The sequence below is a fragment of the Papio anubis genome, chromosome 4 (assembly GCF_008728515.1).
Source record: "Papio anubis isolate 15944 chromosome 4, Panubis1.0, whole genome shotgun sequence".
Taxonomy (NCBI): Eukaryota; Metazoa; Chordata; class Mammalia; order Primates; family Cercopithecidae; genus Papio; species Papio anubis.
Window position 1 is genome coordinate 120467554 of NC_044979.1, and position 19656 is coordinate 120487209.

At 41.8% G+C, this 19656-nt stretch overlaps 1 protein-coding gene across 9 annotated transcripts in view; it reads right to left on the bottom strand.

Annotated features, from left to right (window-relative positions):
- The window catches only part of GRB10 (growth factor receptor bound protein 10), a 203546-nt gene that overhangs the window by 97726 nt on the left and 86164 nt on the right, over positions 1-19656 (bottom strand). For 6 of the 9 annotated variants that reach the window (XM_003895978.3, XM_009202943.2, XM_009202947.2 and 3 more), the window contains one exon: positions 15309-15396. Coding sequence is in view for 5 of the 9 variants with exons in the window: in XM_009202943.2 (XP_009201207.1) it covers positions 15309-15396 (88 nt within the window). In the remaining 4 variants the exon portion in view is untranslated. Of the gene's footprint in view, positions 1-15308; positions 15397-16628; positions 16813-19656 lie in introns of all 9 variants that reach the window. The other 3 variants (XM_003895977.5, XM_021935775.2, XM_009202946.2) reach the window with 2 other exon arrangements.

Below are 19656 nucleotides of genomic sequence, written 5' to 3' on the forward strand. Positions count from 1 at the left end.
CCCAGACTGTTTAAAAAAAAAAAAAAAAAAAAAAATCTGACAACCACACAATGGTCAGAAGGTACAGAAGCAGGCAGTGAGCGACAAGGGTAGGGGTCGGGGGTGCGGGGAGTGCGGCGGGGGGCACAGGTGGAGCAGATGTTGAGTGAGACCTGTGAGAAACTGAACTGTCGGCAAGCACGTGAACAGGGTAAGATGGATTCCAGGTTACTGCAGAGTGTACCAGAAGCAGGGGTGGAGGTTATCAGGGGCTTCTGGGAGTCTGTGACAGGAAGTACTCCCAACCAAGGAGAGCTGGCCATGCACAGAGTCTGCTCCTGCTGAAGGGCGGAGGCCAGGAAGAGTCCAACCAGACAACTTGCCTTCATCTCTCTCCGAAACCACTCCCTGCTTCAAATACCCACAGTGGACTAGCCTCTGTAATGACAAGAATCACTGGGAATGCCCCGTCTGCTCCAAGGTGGGGAAACCATTTTGCCATGATGCAGAAATCTAGCTGATCTCCCTTTCAGTAGCTGGGGTGCTGCAGGGAGTCCCCATTCAGGATGCTGAGTCCCCAAGAGGAAGCACTAGTTAAGCAAAGGTACTCTCAGCCATTTGGCACACAAGCAGATTAGAAGCCTGCGCAATTATTTTTCAGTGCGTTTAAAAATATATCCACAAAGATGGGGGGGTTAATGGCTCGGCACTAACTTCCTCTTGTCATTGCCCCCCGCCTCACCCTTTGAACAACTCAGGACTATCGTGAAAGACTTTCCTGATCAGGCTGAATCCAAAGTTGAAGGGGTTTAGGGGCCAGTCCATGCAGGTTGTAAGGGACAAAGGTGGGGGTGGGGAGACCACAAGGCAGGCTCCTGGCTCCAACACTTGCTGAGTCTCCGGGCGCCCCTGAACACCGAATGTTAAACACCACAGAAATGTCTGCTCCTCAGAGGGTCACTGTAAGGATTGACTACAAACGTGCATACAGTGTCTACCCATGGGTAAGAAACTAACATTTTTGAGGACCTCCTTAGAGATGCGATTAATTCATAGTGGGGAATATAATATTAGCCATGTTAACAAAAGTGATATTGGAAACCTTGCTAAATTGCTTCTGAAGGCAATACTAGTACATTCTGTAGCAAATGACAGAAGGTTTTTTTTTTTTTTTTCCTTTTAACCTAACTGAAATTCTCTAGTTTGATACCTTCCTTTGGGGATAGAGTTTAAAATTGTATAAGAAAGACAGCTCATGCCAAAATAAGGAAGCATTCTATTTATCTGGAATGGCTAGAGGCTGGCTGATTAGTACCGGCTAATTGTGGTTAAAAAGAAAAAAAAGGCTGGGGGCGGTGGCTCACACCTGTAATCCCAGCACTTTGGGAGGCCGAGAGGGGCGGATCACCTGAGGTTGGGAGTCCAAGACCAGCCTGACCAACATGGAGAAACCCCATCTCTACTAAAAGTACAAAATTAGCTGGGTGTGGTGGCGCATGCCTGTAGTCCCAGCTGCTCAGGAGACTGAGGCAGGAGAATCGCTTGAACCCGGGAGGCGGAGGTTGCGGTGAGTCAAGATCGCGCCATTGCACTCCAGCCTGGGCAACAAGAGCCAGAAAAAAGAGAGAGAAAAAAAGGTTAATTTAGGCAAACTACAATATAGTGGGAAAATATAATACAGACATTGGATTTTAAGAGAGAGAATATTCTCATTTCTACCTAGGGGAAATTTAAAGGTACTCTTTCATCACTGATCTTAATGAAATGAAAGAATTCCTTCTTCCTAAGTTGTACTCTGCTACTTCTAAAAAGGATTTGCGCTTCCTTGGATGGAAACGGTCCATATGCTGTGGATCATTAAATTAGAAATGACTCACTGCTCACCACTGCGTCCCCTGGGCCTGGGCCCCAGGCCTCCTATCGCCTAGACAAGCAACAGATACTTGTTTCACAAATGAATGAACGAATGAACGAATGAATGAAAGACACAGGGAAACTGCGGAGCAAGGGAATGAAAAGCAAACACACCAGGGGAACAGAAAGAGTTGCTGGGATAAAGCCCTCTATTGAGCTGCGAGCATCCTGACAGCTAAAGGAAACATGAAACATTAATGGAGTCCAATTATCCGCCAAAGGGGACCAGACAAAAGAGTGGCGTGAACTGTCAGAGCATGGGGAAGGCGAAGGCCCAGAATAGCTGAGATTTGAAAAATTACAAAGGATGACAATGGCTTTTTCAGTTCTGCTCCAAATAAGGACCAGGAGAGAGAGGTCTGCTGCTTGCCTAACACTGGGGCAAGACAAAGAGAACGCAGGCTCCTCAATGCCTTTTTTGTTCCTATCTTCCTTATTAAGACAAATGATCTACAAAGTGAAAAGGAAGGAATAAGCACAATTAAAGGGAAACCACTGTCCCAGGCGGCGGGTGGGGTGGGGTGGGGGCAACTGTAGGGATTCGATGTACTGCTTTCAAGACCAAGGAAAACTCAATCCCTACAGCTGAAATCTCAGTTTGAGTCACTGAATGATCTGAGGAATCAAAAAGAAAGAAAATACCGGTGGACTTGGATAAGGAAGGAGGGCTAATCTAGAAGCAGAATAGTAGAGGGATGAAATGCTCAGAGGCCAGAGCCCACCAGCCTGGGTTCAAATCCCAGCTCTGCCACTCTCAAAGGCTGTGATCTGGGCAACTCCCCTACTTCTGGCTTCAGTTTCCTCAGTTTCCCTATAAATATGGAGATAATAACAGTGCCTACCTCATATGACAGGTAGATTCAATGGGTTAAAATACGAAGCGTAAGTTCTTAATAGGTTAGGAACCTACTATTATAGCTGGGGAAGTCACTTAAACATGTAAGAAACAGAGATGAAGGTAAGAAATCATGACATATCTAATAAACTGTACTATCATAATTTAACTGGAGGTTGTAGAATAATCATTAATGAAATGCACAAATGCTATTATTTGGTGTGGCATGACTCCACTTCCATAAGGCAGAAACAAAATGTGGGCATTAGTTATTTTGTGGGAAAAGGATTATAGATGATTTTTCTCCTAGCTTTTCTGTATCTCAACCCGAATAGAAGGTATTTAGTGTCTGGGGTGGGGGCAGTCACAGAAATCACAATTATCACCAACTTGGGCATCAGTGTGCAACTGGAGACCAACATTCACTACTTTTCAGTACCATGCTGAGCGTATGAGAAAAAGAAAGTTACCACTGGAAATAGCACAGTTTCACCATGAGGAAATGATACTAATAAAAGTTACTTTTGTATAGATACAGTTAGCTCCCCATATCCACAGATTTAACCAATTGAAGATTGAAAATATTAAGAAAAACAGAGTATACTTGCACATGTACAGATTTTTCTCTTGTCATTATTCTCCAAACGATGCAGTGTAACAACTATTTCCATAGCATTGACATTGTATTAGGTATTATAAGTAATCTAGAAATGATTTAAAGTATAGGGGAGAAAATGCGTGGGTTATACGCAAATACTATGCCATTTTATATCAGGGACTTTGAGCATCCTTGGATTTTGGCATTCACAGGAGGTTCCTGCAGATATCAAGGGACAACTGTGTACACACACACACACACAAACGTATATATATAATGAATAAAATCTTGAAGATTTTTTTTGTGGATAACATAGTAAAAGATAAACTAGATAAGAGAACATTAGAGGAATCATGATGCAATATGTTGTCTTCCTGCTTGAGTTCATGTTCTCTCATCAATCATGCCCTCATCCAAACTGCTGCCCATGTCTCATGAATGGTAAGAGCACAGCAGGAGGGCAGGGCGCTGGGGACTGGTTTCTACCTTTGCTTGCCTAGAGTTACCAGGACTTCCCACAAGGAGGAGAGAGGCAGGAGCTCAGGACCTTTCTGGAGACCACAAGTCTATTAATGGCATGTGAGTTCAGGAATTCATTAAATATCTATGAAGTATGACTTCAGACCAGGCAGTATAGTGGAACCTTGTGGTATATACCAGGTAGTATATATGTCACAGTAAGAAAGACATGTGTACTGCCCTCAAGAAATGTATGATCTAGGGAGAAAGGGAAAAATACGATATATAAAATAATGCTCGCAACAGGTAGCTTATACATAAAGGAGTGTGCAGGGTGCCTCCTCTAAATTAAAACCTGAGATGGACTTTGGCTTTGATTCCCATCCCACCACTGAGTTAACCTGTCTGTGACTTCTGGGCAAGTTACAAACCTCTCAGCCTCAGTTTTCCCATCTGTAGCTTTGATGAGGAAGATAAGACATGCAGGGAGGTTCTAGCACAGGCCTCAAAGTCGTCATCGGCATCATTATTTTTGCCAATAATTATGCATGATGGGTACGAAGACTCTAAAGTGCAAAGTGATTCCTAACTTACCCCCAGTCAAAGAGCATTGTTGGAAGAGACCAAAAGACACAAAAACAGCCAGCCCAAAACCAGGCTGTGTCCTTCTGCACCTAATGATGCTCAGAATGGCTTCTTGGAGGAAAAAAACAAAAATTTATTTTCTTGATCTATTTTACCTTCTCTAATAACTGGCATTCTTTTCTAATTTTGGTCTTTTCCTCTTGACAGTCTCTCCACTGAGAAATTGGTGCTTCTGAAATAGTCCATCCTCCGATCTTTTTTCTATACTTCCACTGTTACTAGAAAGGAAAGCACTGCACCAAACACATTGCTACAAATTAAAGCTGCATGCCTATAACCAGTATTTCTGGCTTAAAGAAAACCAAGAGAAGAAACTAAAGAAACTAAAGTCAGAAAACAGCCGTAATGGGATGGAGAGGACCTCTGAACTCCAGAGCCTGAAAGACATTCCTCAAGTCAAGAGTCAAGTGGTTGTGTAGGATGTCTCCATCTGAGAGAATGAACTACATACACTTTCTGGGGCAATCAAGGAAGTGTATGACTCCAGCAATCAAGGAAAATGTTTTGATTCCAGCTCAGGAGTCTTCACTATGACAATCACACACACAGCCCTGTTCTCCAGACGGAATAAAGGCATGATGAATGTGCGTGCTTTGCAGGCATGGGACTGGGGCGCCCGAGGTACAGATGGAGCAGAGGAGACAGAGACAGAAGGCACAGAGGCTGAGAGAGCACAGCCTCCACTTTCAGGCAGGACCATAGCCTGCCCTGCCCACAAGACTAAAGCAGCTATACCACCAAGGTGAAAGGGAGACCCAAGCAGTTGCAGTCCACAAAGAAGAGAAGCCAACCGGAGCAACGAAGTGCCTCTGGCCAAGCAGAAGACAAAAAAAGCTGGGCAGACTCTGCAAGGCTTCTGTTCTAGAGAATGGAGAGAAGTGGGTGCGTGGGACCACTTCGTCTGTGGTCAGAAACTCTGCAATCCTGGTCGGGCGCGGTGGCTCACACCTGTAATCCCAGCACGGACAGATCACCTGAAGTAAGGAGTTCGAAACCAGCCTGGCCAACATGGTGAAACCCCGTTTCCACTAAAAATACAAACATTAGCCAGGTGTGGTGGCGCATGTCTGTAATCTCAGCTACTTGGGAGGCTGAGGCACAAGAACTGCTTGAACCAGGGAGATGGAGGTTGCAGTGATCCAAGATAGCGCCACTGCACTCCAGCCTGGGTGACAGAGCGAGACTCTGTCTTGAAAACAAACAAACAAACAAAACAAACAACACCAAAAACAGAAACTCTGCAACCCAGCACGAGGCCACTAACTGATAACAATACAAGAGTAGGGGGCTAGGGGTAATTTGCGACAGGGTATTTGGTATTTGAGGGAACTAAGGACATGCTAAAAATGAGTTTTGGGCTCTCTGCCAAACTTTCATAGAGTGGATCTCTGAATAGAGTGAATGACCTTGAACGACTCTGGCCATTAAGTTAAATTCTCAGATCCTGTCTCCACCCAAACTAGGCTAGGTGAGATCTCACAGGATGAAGAATCTGTGGTGTGTGCAGCCACCCATTCCTCCCTTACTCACAGGCTGGCACTGATTACTGAAGCCTGTCTTCCTGGGGATGAGACCTCAGACTCCCCCAAGCACTTAACTCAGGAGTCTCAGAGTACCTGTTAGTAGGAAAATTCTGCAGTTTGGTGAGTACACTGTAATGGAACAATCATTCATTTCAAATGTTTAAGTTATATTATTTTTTTTCCATTGTAAGAATAATCACATTATAGGCACATTGAGAAACTGCAAATAAGCCAAAAACTAAAACACATTTCTCACCCCAAGAGGAATGCCATGATGGCAGGTAGACTGTCAATCTCTAAAAACTTGACAATGCATGTCTTCCTTCCCTCTCTCAGCTCCTAACCTCTCTGCTATAGGGAAGTCCCTGAGATCCCGAGAGCTTTAGGCTCTCTCCCGCCCTGTGCCTGGGACACACCTCTGCATCCTCCCAGGGTCCCACACCACCTGCTCAGACCATGCCTTCTCCCCACTGCCCACACACGGACTCATTCTCAAAGGTCTGCAAATATTCTTGGGAAATAAATCAAGAAAAATACTCAGAGTGAAGTAAGTCAACTTCCTCAAATTTCAAACTCATCATCTATTCATTTTCAAACTAGTGGTGCCACAAATTGCTCCAGGCTGATGTATCAACATCAAAATCACACATTACTGATGACAAAACACCCTACCTCTTGACAACTGCAAAACCTTTGAGGCAGGCATTATCCTGGATCAGTAAGTTTTCTAGGGAGTGAGAATAGCACACCTTCCAGCAAGAGGACCTATTTTCATTTTCCCTCTTGTACATATCGTACGTCATCTTCTTGGCTGCCTTCTTTCTTAAGCAGGGGGTAAAAAATATAATGCAACCTTTACTTAGTGACTTCAGTCCTCTCTCTGAGCATGATTGATGTCCACTGGGCTAATGAGGTGTAATGCTATTTGCTCCTAGGTAAATGGACTTACCCTGCTGGACTCTTTGAGTTCTAATGGCTCCTTTTGCTGGCCTCTTCTCTTCCAACACTATACCGCTGCCAAAACCACCTCTTACTGAGGTGAACTTACAGGAATTTCTAGGGGCTTTTATTCCTTCCTGTCTGCTATAGGTTTAGATAATAAACATTCAAAGTTCTGTCATTGTATTTTTAAATAAAACAAATAATAATATTTTTATTTTCATTGTGAAATATTGTTACGTTTGTTCAAAATTTTAAAATGCACAATATTAAAAGGTGAATAAAAATCACCCATAAACCCACCACCCAAATTAAACATCATTATATAAAACATATATTGTGCTCTTATTTCCTCTTTCTACAAAACTGGGACCATACAGTATTGTAACCTGTTTCCCTGAAAATCTGAGCATTTTCTCAAGTTACTAGATATTTAACATATTTTAAGACAGAATAATAGTCTATCATCAGTGTATGTAATGTTTATCTGATCAGTTTTGTCTTTCGTTATTTCCTTTATTCTAGGGGAATATGCTATTGATTGAACTGAAATGGATATACATGCACACACATGCACACGTCATTGAAATAAATTCCTGGAATTGATGAGCTTAAATGTATGACCTTTGCAAGGCTTTTGTTAGACAGTAGCAAACCGCCTTCCAGAATTAGACCCACTTCTTTGCACTCTCCAGCAAGAGCTACTTCTTACAGAGGGCACACCATGGCAGACATGATATCCTATGCTTTACGGACACATCTTTCCAGTTCTCACAACAACTTCATAAAGAAGGCATGTTATCCCATGTTATAGACAAGGCAACTGAGGCTCAGTACACAAGAGAGCAGAGTTTCAAACGAAACCAGCGTTCACTGGCAGCCTCTCAGGCTGTTACTGCTGCACCACAGGGCCCACTAAGCTCATGAGCCTTTGGGAGCTCTCTACAGAGTCAACTCTATTTACTTTTGTACACAGACTTCAACATCTCTTTTTCAACCCTTTAGACATCTTTACTCAATTGTGTTCCTGGTGAGAGGCATGACCAGGAATCTCAGCTTCGGTTATGAGCAGTAACAACAATCAGACAAAATTTGCCTAAAACCGAGAGGCCAAGCTTCTAAAAATAAAACTTCATATCTCAAAAATATTGTTGAGGAAAAAATTAAATATAGCATTACCCTACAATCCAGCAATTCCACTTCAAGATATATACCCCAAGGATTTGAAAGCAGGAACTCAGACCCTTGAATGTCAATGTTCATAGCAGCACTATTCCCAATAGCCACAAGGTGGAGGCAACCCAAGTGTCCCTCCCTCAGCAGATGAGGTCCAACCACACAATAAAACGTGGTCCATCCATACAATGGAATATTATTCGGCCTTAAAAAGGAAGGAAATTCTGGCACAGGCTACAACATGGATGAACCTTGAAGACATTATGCTGAGTGAAAGAAGCCAGTCACGAAAAGGACAAATCGTGTATGGTCCCACTTACATGAGGTACTAAGAACAGGCGAATCAAGTGGCAGGAAGTAGATTAGAGGTTACCAGGGACTGGGGAGAATTATTGCTTAATGGGTACAGAGTTTCTGTTTGGGGTGATAAAAGAGTTTTGGAAATAGATAAATGGTGATGGTTGCACAACACTGTTCACATGACCAATGCCACTTAATGTACACTTATACAAATGACTAAAATGGTTAATTTTGTTTTATATATTTTTAATGAAGAAAGGTTTTTTCAAAATCGTCAAAAGTAATTCCAGCTGTTGCAAAACTACCCGCTTCAAAAGAAAGTGCATCCCTCCCTGCTGTGTGCTGCTAAGAAATGTGGGAAGCATTTTTAGCAACTGTCACACAAAAATAAGCTGCTTACATTAGTTAGGAACAAGGTAATAAAACAGGAGCAATAAATCCTCTTTGCCAGATAGCAGTAACAGGTCAAGGAAAGTCACAGCTAATCTTTTATTCTAAACATCAGGTTCCATGCAAGGATCCAGGCCACTCTGGATCAAACATACCATGTAAAGCCACGGCCTATGATGGCAGCATCTGACTATGCCTCGAAAATTAAGGAAGCCGGAAAGAACCACACTGTATGTTTGTTAGATTTGGTCATAGTTCCCAAAGCATCTCGTTAAAAAGAATGCCCACCCCAAAGTTGAACTTGGTGTCAGGCACAGAGATGGGAAGGCACTGACTCCTGTAGGCTGCGCTGCGGGTTGAACCACCACCGCCCCCCACACCCCGGGTGGGAAGGAGCCTTTGTACCCAGTGCCAGGGAGCTACAAGCCCCAGGTCCATTCCGCACAGACTCACAGGGCTGTGAACACGCCAAGAGGGAGGATGAACACTCTGCACTTGGAAGCACTTAAAAGAAGGATCTGTGCCTTTCTGTTCCATCTAACAGCCCTCAGAGCACAGGCTTCCTTGATTTCCAGCTCAGTTGGTTTCCATATTTTTCTTGTGAAATGAGTGTCCAGAATCAGACACAAACACATCATGCTTTCCTTTTTTGTAAACTGCCTGCTCATGTTCTTCGCCAGTTTTTCTATGTAATTGTTTCTCTTATTTACAGGATATTTTTTACATAAACAGGATACTAATACTCTGCATGTTACATGCATTTTTGTATGTACAAACAAGAAGTTACAAATTATTCTTCCAGGCTGAAGTGTGCCTTTCAGCATGTCAAATATCATCTGTTATGTCTACATATAAATTTGTAATGGTAATACACTCAAATTTACCATTTTCCCTTTATGGTGGTGCTAATTCGTATTCACAAAAGTCTTTCTTAGCCTGAGAGAATAAAGATTCTTACTATTAGGCTGGGCGCGGCGGCTCAAGCCTGTAATCCCAGCACTTTGGGAGGCCGAGACGGGTGGATCACGAGGTCAGGAGATTGAGACCATCCTGGCTAACACGGTGAAACCCTGTCTCTACTAAAAAATACAAAAAACTAGCCGGGCGAGGTGGCGGGCGCCTGTATCCCAGCTACTTGGGAGGCTGAGGCAGGAGAATGGCGTAAACCCGGGAGGTGGAGCTTGCAGTGAGCTGAGATCCGGCCACTGCACTCCAGCCTGGGCGACAGAGCGAGACTCTGTCTCAAAAAAAAAAAAAAAAAAAAGATTCTTTCTATTCATTAATTCTTGTCATTCAAATAATTCCATTCCTTGCCACCCCATGTGCAGTCACGGTTCCTGTAATCTCTGTTTTGCCGCGACTTCACTGTGCTGTGTTAGTTTCCATACACGTGTGGGTCTCTTCATGGGATATCTGTTCTGGTCCTTTGGTCTATTTGTCTGCCCTTGAACTAATAACATCCTTTCTTAGTTGTGATACCACATAAGTGGGATTGCTATCTGATAGTGCAAACCACTCCTCCATACGCCTTGTTGTTTTTCAAATTTGTCTTCAAATTCTTGAGTTTCACTCTTTCTTATTAAAGTTGGGAAACATTTTTCAAGTCACACGTGACAAAACTGTTAAGAATTTGGCTGCAACTGCATTAAACTTAAAGAAAAACTTGAGAAAATGTGACATCTGCACTATATTCTGTCTCCTGATCCATGATCATAGTATAGCTCTACACTTACTCTGGTTGTTTTTATGCTCTGAAACATCCTATAATGGCTGGTAATCTTCCTGAATATACTCCTGGATAGCTTATAATTTCTGTTAATATTATAAGTGGGATTTCTTTTCACATTACATTTCCTAATTGTTTTTTCTTGGCATACAAGGGTACTATCACATTTTATATGTTGATCTCACATTATATCTGCTTAAAGAATTCTTGCTCATGTTAAAAGTGCTAACATGTGTGTGTAAATTTTCTATTTGGATAATTATTTGCAAATAGACACACATTTCAGTCTGCCTTTCTAATGTTTACATTTTTGTTCCTTCATTTGCTCCTTTTATTACACTAAGACCTCCAGTCACAGCAGGCACCCCTGTCTAATTCTAGATGTTCATGAACACGACTCTAACAGTTTTCCATTATGTATGATGCAATGCTGTAGGCTTTTAATAAATAAACTTTAACAAGTTAAGGAGGTTTCTTTTCAGTACTGGTTGAGTACAAACTTTGTTATTATTTGTTATGTATTATAATGAGTGGAGAGTTGTATTAAATACTTTTCTGCCAGGTGAAATGATTATTCTTTTCCCTTTAATTCTGACATGTTCAGTGTGTTCACCGTTTTATGATAGTAAACCACCCCTGCACTATTATAATAAAACGAACTTGGTCATAACATTTGTTTCATTTACATTTCACGTAAGATTAGGTACTGAATTTGGTTCATTAGTGTTTTACTCAGACTTTTTGTTTTATATTAAAATGTAAAATGGTATTATAAATTTGATTTCTTGTACTGTTTCAAAGATACACAAACATGATATGAATGGGAGAGCTCTTGTCCTCTGTGTAAGCTGCTGTCCTCTGTGTTTAAGAGTGTACACACTTAAATGAGGTCAGGAGATCAAGACCATCCTGGCTAACACAGTGAAACCCCATCTCTACTAAAAAATACAAAAAAAAAATTAGCCGGGCGTGGTGGCGGGCGCCTGTCGTCCCAGCTACTCGGGAGGCCGAGGCAGGAGAATGGCGTAAACTCAGGTGGCAGAGCTTGCAGTGAGCCGAGACTGCGCCACTGCACTCCAGCCTGGGCGACAGAGCAAGACTCCATCTCAAAAAAAAAAAAGAAAAGAAAAATTGTTTGTTTCTTGAAAGTTTAATATCACTCATCTGCAAACCACTGGAGTATTTTTGAAGATACAATATTGATTACCATTTCTTTCAGAGCTGTTTCTCTATTACGATTTTATATTTCTTCAAGAATCCATTTTGTTTACATTTTTGCAATAAATCATCTATTTCTCCCAGATTTCTATTTTTTTGTTCACAGTTTTCTTGACACTGTTTCTAAAACTTGCTAAAGTGCTCTTAACATGATTTTCTTGGGCACCTTCTGCCCTCCTGAGTGTCTATGCCAGAGGTTTGCTGTCATGGTCGTTTTTAAAAAAGACTGGTGTTTGATTTTGTTCCTATTGGTTATCTCTTTATTTCAACAATTTCTGACTTTAATTTTTATGATTAATTCCTTCTACATTCCTTTGACTTACTCTATTTCATTTCTGTAATTTCAATTTTCGTTTTTTTGAAGCTTAGAAATGTAGCCTTACCACCTTTGCAGCATTGTACAACTTTCCACCTGTACTATGTTCACTTTCATTCGGTTCTAAATGATTGATATTTCCATTGCAATTTCCTGTCTAACTCACAAGTAAAATAAGAGTGGGTGTGTTTTAAAGTTTCCTCATGCATGTTTATGTGATTTGTTTTCAACTTTTTATGTTGACGTCTGATTTATTCACACTGGGTCAAAGAACAAGCCTTGCATGAAATAGATTGCTTAAAATTTAGTGCAACTTTCTATATACAGTCAACTTTTCAAAAAGTTACACAGGTTTTAGAAAAGAATCAAGAATCTCTGTTGGGTAAAGGGAGCTATGCGTGTCTATTAATTTGAGCTTGTTAACACTATCACGAATTGACTTGGAATTACTCCTACTATCTTCTTTTGTATTTTGTTTAATATCTTTTTTCTCTTCACATCTTGTTTTTCCTTCTGTTTTCTACTTGATGTTGTTTGATTATTGTTGTTGTTTTTTCATATATATTCCCTTGTATCTTTTTCTGCTAGGTTGGGAACTATAGATGATATACACATTCTTTTAGTAATTACAGTCAATACTTTAGATGTACCTAATATTTTTAAATACACAATTGAGCATTCGTCACATATTATTTTCCCATATGTGCCATGTTTCCCTAGTATCCACATTCCTTTTTCCTCAAGAAGTACTTTTAATTATTTTTCTAGGCCAGGCACTGCAACTCACACATGTAAACCAAGTACTTCCAGTGGTCGACATGGGAGGATAACTTGAGGGGTTTGAGACAAGCCTGGGAAGCAGAGCAATGACCCATCTCTACAAAAAATTTTAAAACTAGCTGGGAGTGGTGGCGCACACTTGTAGTCCCAGGTACTCAGAAGGCTGAGGCTGGAGAATCACTTGAGTCCAGTAGTTCAAGGCTGCAGTGAGCTACGAGCTACACTCCAGCCTGAGTGAGAGAGCAAAATCTGGTCTCTTAAACAATAAAAATAAAATAATAATCATTCTTTTAGTGAAGATTGCCAGTGACACCTTTTTTTCTCAATCTTTGCCTGAGAAAGCTTTATTTGGCCTTCCCTGGTCAGCAATATGTTGGCATAACATTCTAGATGGATGTTTATCTTTCCCCCTGCACTTGGGAGTACACTGCATTGTCTTCAGGCATTGCCCAGGGTGCTCAGGTCTCGCCTCATTTCCTCTTGTTGTGTTTCATAGTTTCTTGCCTTGTCCTACAGACATGATTCTTTCATGCATCTGTCTGAGCATTATAAACACGTATTTCAAAGCCTTGGTCACACTTTTTTTTGTTGCATATGGGCTAAATTGGTAATCTCTTTGTTTTGTTAGCTATACTGTATTTCTTAGGATGGGACTGCTTCATGTGCTTTTGGAATGTTGGTTTGCAGACTCGCTTTAGGTGGGTTGTTTTTTTCTTTTCCTGCCTCCCCCTCCCCACTGAGTGGTCAAGTCGGGACAGACTGGAGCTGCTGCCTCATGGAAGACTGCGAAGGTTGCAGTCTGCGTCACTGCACTGGGAGGCTGCTTGGGTTAGCTCTGGCTGCAAGGTTGCATCCATTCTGCCCGGCTGCCTGGCCATGAGTTCACATGTACTACAATCCGTCCCAGGCAACAGCCCTTTTCCAGCATCTTTGGAAAACAGGGGAGCCCCACCACAGCTCTCGGCTGGATATGCTGGGCCTGGTTCTGGCCCTGCTTCCCCAGTCACTGCCAGAGAAGGGAAAGCGCAGCCCTTTGTATTCCCTGGGACCCGGGCCAGCAGCACCCATGCTGCTTTGGGAGCCACAGCCCTGAGGGGACAGAGCTATTCGATGATCAGCGGACATGCTTGGGTCTGAGCAAGGCTGAATTCTTTCGGCTTTCCCATTTTACATGCTATGTGTATGTAAAATGATGGAGAGGTGGCCAATGTCAACGGTGTGCTTAAAGGTATCAACCCTCTTGAGTCGCTGAGCAGAGGTGGGGTTCAATATAGTAACGTGTTCATCCCTTCCTTTAAGCCCTGTTTCAGGTGTGGGGATATATCCGAGACTCAGCTTCAACTGCATACTGTGTAACTCCACATCAGGGAAGAGAACCAGCTGTCTTCTACATGGAATGTGCTCCACATTCTGTGCTGCAAATAAATGTCCCTTAATTGAACTACTTTGATATCTGTAGAATATTTGAGCGTACCATTTAAAGACAAAGGATAAAAGGTAAGCCTTAAAAAGTTCTTTCAGTGTAATTTTTTCTGGTTTCCTAATTAAAGTATTAACCTAAGTTTTTATATGAGCATTAACACCAAGGCTCAAATTATTTCCATTTAAGTGAGATCATTTGTGAGCATACAATGTAACATGTTACAATTTTCTTAAGCTTTGAAGTCAATACTAACAAATTGGTACCCTTTCCCCGCATCATGTCATTTCAAAGTTTTCTAAAAGAGGATCCTAAAATTATGCTTGCCACAGAAAACCTTGACAGCTTTTATGAATCTTCTAACAATTGAGAAAACATTGCTTTGACTTCATGGTCAGATCCCAGTTTTTATTTTTATAGTCAACCTTTCTCATTAAGTAATGTAAGAAAATCTAAGTATTCACATTCCCACCAGCTCCAGGACCTGTGATTTACTGTACCTAAACTCTCCAATAAGCCAAACAATGTGCCATGTGCACGTTTCGTTTAACCTCATCCTCAGGCTCCTCATCCTACAGCAAAGCTTCCATTTATTAGATCTAATTTCCTAAGTAGTCTAATTTCCCAAAGGTAGTTCCCTTTCCTTCCCTTCCCACAATGACCTCACTGGAAATTAAATATTAATAGAAGGAACAAAAAGAATCAGAGAAAGGTAGAGAAAGACCAAGAGTACATACACCCAAAACCATCTTAATTGGAAATATAAAAATGCCAAAATCAAGAGGATTCACCTTGGAGTACCCTTCAATAGGCGACATTAAGTCGCCTTTCGGCTGAAACCTAGATAACTCGTATGAAACTGATCTTGAAGTTTTGCTCACTGAAGTTTGCTAATTGAAAGGAAATACATGAAGATATCAGAACCAAGGATCTTTCTCTATTTTGGAATTCACTGTCCTTAATGAGAAAAGAAGAACCAATGTTAGAATCGTAATCTAGTAGTGTGAAGAGCAACATTTTAGAATATCAGGTCCTGGCACTGCTGCAAAGCTAGAACTGGGAGTGTTCCTGTGTTTTGTTCATTCCTCACCCTGGTGATGTGTGAGCCGGTCAGACTGTGCGGGGAGTCCTGGTCCTGCCGGGTCTTGTTGACTGCGAGGTGTCTGCTCCACCTTGTCCTAAAAAAAAAGGACCACAGCAGAAAGGCCGTGAGTTCACAAGAAGCATCCCACACTTTTCAACACCCAGCTTTCCCAGCATTTCCTTTCTTCCTCAATTCCTTACTTCCTTTCCACTTACTTACTTTTTCCTTTTTCAGTGATAGTTGTTGAAAATAGACTGCATAAGGGAAGCTAATCGTGAAAAGGTGCAAGCTGTTCGGCAAGGGAGTTGAAAGTTACTCCTGTGTTTGGGCTTAAATAGCTTTCCCTGAATAGCAATTCAAAGAGAATTATTGCCAACTGCTCCATTTAGGCAGTGAATACAAATAATTAACATTCCACGGAACACATGCATTTTCTGTAACAACTACAGGTAATCAAGTGCTGGGCATTCTGTTACCTGGGACAGAAACATCTAGAGAGTGTTTTATAAATGGTTCCCTCCACAAAATGTTAAGGAGCTCGGTGGCATCTTTTTAGACATTAGTGTGAGAAAAACACTTTTAGTCAAAACGTAAAACAGCAATATTATGATCCTAAGCCCACAATTCTAGAAACACACCTGCATGGGACCAGAAGCCAATGAAAGACACATTCAAATGTGGGGAAAGAAATATTATCAGTGACTAACTTGGGGTGGAGAGATGTCCGTTTTCTCTTATAGATTTATAAAATCTTTGAAATCTTTATGATGCATATGTACTACTATTGTAATTAAAAAGGTCTGAACTGTGCCAAAAGTATAAGATGTGCACCAAAACTACTATCAATATTAGTACATTGTCACAAATATCATAGTTGACTTCAGCAAATTCCCTCCTATTCATGCAAAAGAGACTTTCCAGATTGAAAACTGAAGCGCGTGAAACATCCAGCATGCAAGGTGCTGGCGACAGCCAACATGCACACACAGCTCCCTCTGCCAAGCGGGGCTCCCGCCACAGAGGCAGCCACTGAGGCATGGGAAGGTGAGTTACCCTCACAACCCTCATCACCCAGTGGGTCCCGGCTGTTCTGGGTCTTGAGTTAGAGAGTCCACACTCCTTCCCACCACTCTGCAGTACCCAAACTGCCCAAGAAACTCAAAAGGCACGTTGATTTCAACAAGGTGACCAAGCAGCAGGTCTTAGGAATGGGACTCTTAATTTCCGCCTGAATATTTCCCAGCAAGCGGCTTCTCTGCCCAGAGCCCTCCTTGCTCACGCATGAAATGGGATGGATGCTCACTTCTCTGCTGCGTGCACACTGACCTGGGAGCAAACAGGTTTAGGTCTGGTCAACGCTGTGCTTCACGGACCACTCACAATAGGGGGAGGCAGAGGGCAGCCCAGGGGACAGACTCCAGCAGGGTCAGCTCACCCACATTTACCATTTAGAAGGAGGATGCTTGTTCCCTGGGAGGCAAAGTCGCGTTCACGCCTTCCTCCAGAATATCTGGAGAAAACAAAATAAAACGAACAAAGCCCTAAGGGAGACATTTTCATCAGCTTCTCTCTTTTTCCCCTTTCAAAAGAAACAGCTTTCTTTTCATTTTTTAATCACAGATGTAAAACTTAGTATAAAAATGTGTATTTTCGTATGTTAAAAAATGAACAAAAAATTAAAATGGAACCTCTTTTTATCAGAATAACAAAAACAACAATTACCATGTGCATCTATGCAATGTTTGGATTATTTGTAGAGAACATGTATACTCTATGAGTCACATGGGGATTACAAATGATCCTGATAAACACTGAATCATAATTATCTTCCACATATTGTGTTTTAATATCATTTTTGAAATTTTTCAGGCCAAAAATCATCATCTTCGTCGGCACTCTAGTGTACCCCACCAAGTAGATGTGTAGTGTAATTCCTTTCACCAATATCCTACTGATGAACATACAGGTTGTTGGAAATGTAAGCTTTTGACTAAGAAAGAGGGGAAGGGCTGTTTGGAGCACACAGTGTCTGGGAGCAAAGGGCAAGGTCCTCAAGAACCCCCACAAGAGGCACTGAGGAGGGAGCTGGGTTCCCCTGGCTATCCGAGAGGGTGGTACCTCCCAGCTCAGCCCCTCAAGTTCAGCCATCTCCCATCTAGTTTCTGCAGTTCCATGGCCAACATTTCCCACCCAGTCTGCTCTTTAGCATCTGAGAGAAATATTTTTCCTCTTTTCTGAATTTTACAACAATCCACGCAAAGAAAATTTTTATATAAATATCTAACCTAGAGTAGATATAAAATTAGCCTAAATCCTACAACAGTGGGATAACAGCATTCCCGTGGTCTTTGCACCTTTGTTGTACATAACTAGACACGGTTGAAATCAGATTGTGTAAATAATTATGTGTTTTCCTGTCCCTGTCTTCAACTATTTTAAAACTTCGGTAAATATCATTTTTTTCATATTCTAAACTACTCTAGTAGACACTCTGCAGTTGTTTTCAACTTTCAGACAGCATAAATAATGATCAAATAAACACCTTCGGGCACAAAACTTTGTCCACATTTCTGATTATTTGCTTAGGATCCCTAGAAGTAGAAGGACTAGGCCAGAGGCCACGTGCACTTTTTTAAGATTCTAGATACACACAGTCAAACTCTTCTTCACACACTCACCCTTCCACCCGGAGTGAAGGCAACCGCCTGTTTCATAACACCCAAGCCAGCCAGTGACTGTTTATTTTTCTGGAATTTTTTTCTGGCTAATTCCAGAGGTAAGCAGCGGCCCCACCCTGTGGTTTTAACATGCAGGTCTATAACGCTGAGGTTGAACATTTTTCATAAGCGAATTAGACCTCTGTATTTCTTCTTTTGGGCTATCCTTTAGCAGGTCAGCTAGACTCGATCCTGAGGGCACAAGGGGTTCCCAGTAAAAAATGTCCATGAATGAATCACAAACCCGACACTCATCAGCTAAGGGCTCGGGGTCAGTTACCTGGATTTTCTGAGTCAATCTGCTCATCTGTTTATGATGGAAAACATCAAGCTAGGCTGAGCCCTGGGTGAGCACCCATCCCTGGTGGCCCGCAGGCCTCCCAGCCCACTGTCACTGAACACAGACTTGCTTCCACTTCTCCCATGACGAGCTTTTTACGCAGTAGGCAAGTAAGTTCATTCACATTTGTAGAAAATGTTTTTCCCACTTTGCTTGTCTTTAAATTTAATTGTACTTTTGATTCTTAAAAGTATAATTCAATGTAGTCAAGTTTACTGACTTTATCTTTTTGGCACATCATTTAACCTTGAAAATCATTTTCAGCCTCTATCAAGAAAATTGAAAAACCTTCATCTGTGTTTTACTCTGATTTCTCTTCTGACTTGATGTATTATTCTTTCCTCTTCCTGACATTTATTTTGGGGGATAGTAAAAGGGGAGAAAATACAATGACTCCTTCCCCCTAAAAGTGGCTGACCAGTTCTACCAGGCCCACTTAGCACTCAAGCCTTCCTTTTGTCTGATTAGGGAGGTCACCCCGCTCACATGTTATAATCTTACACACATCCAAGTGTTTCTCAGCCACCTCCTCGCCGGTTCCACAGAGCTGCCCGCTCCCGGGCCGGCAATCCCACATTTTCCATTCTCACAGCCTGCCAACGTGTTTTCTCATCAGCAGAACATTTCCCCTCTTGCTTCTTTTATATGAATTCCTTAGTCATTTTCTTCCATGCAAACATCAAAATAGTTTCAAAGTTTGCTTAAATTATTAAAACATCTGAAATATTTACTGCTATGTATGTGAATAATTACTACACACTGCTAATACAAATGTTGCTATTGGGTTGATCCCACAAACACTGACAGACTACATCCAGAAGATATACTACCCCACCTATTTCAAAGGGTGGGTGGGACTAGCCTCCAGATCACCCAGGGCCTGCACAGCCCTGCTCCAGGCCTGTCCTGCAAGGAGCAAGGCCCTGCAGGTTAACAAGCCCGTTGGGTGCTTCCTGTGCACTGTGAGGTGTGAGGCCCATTCCTCTGTCAGATGACTGCTTTGCCCGAGACCTCCTCTTTTAAGTGCCAACTGAGACATCTATTTAGAAGACAAGTAACTTGCAAACCTAATTTAAGGCAACCTTGTCTAAATAGTGTCACCAGATTTAGCAAATACAAATACAGGATGTCCAATTAAATTTGAATTTCAGATTAATAATTAATACTTTTTTGGTATAAGTATGTCACAATATTTCATGAGACTTACCCTTAAAATGTATTTGTAGCTTATCTGTAATTTAACTGGGGATACTATATTTTATCTTGCAACTCGATGCTTCAAGCACTGTTAAAAATC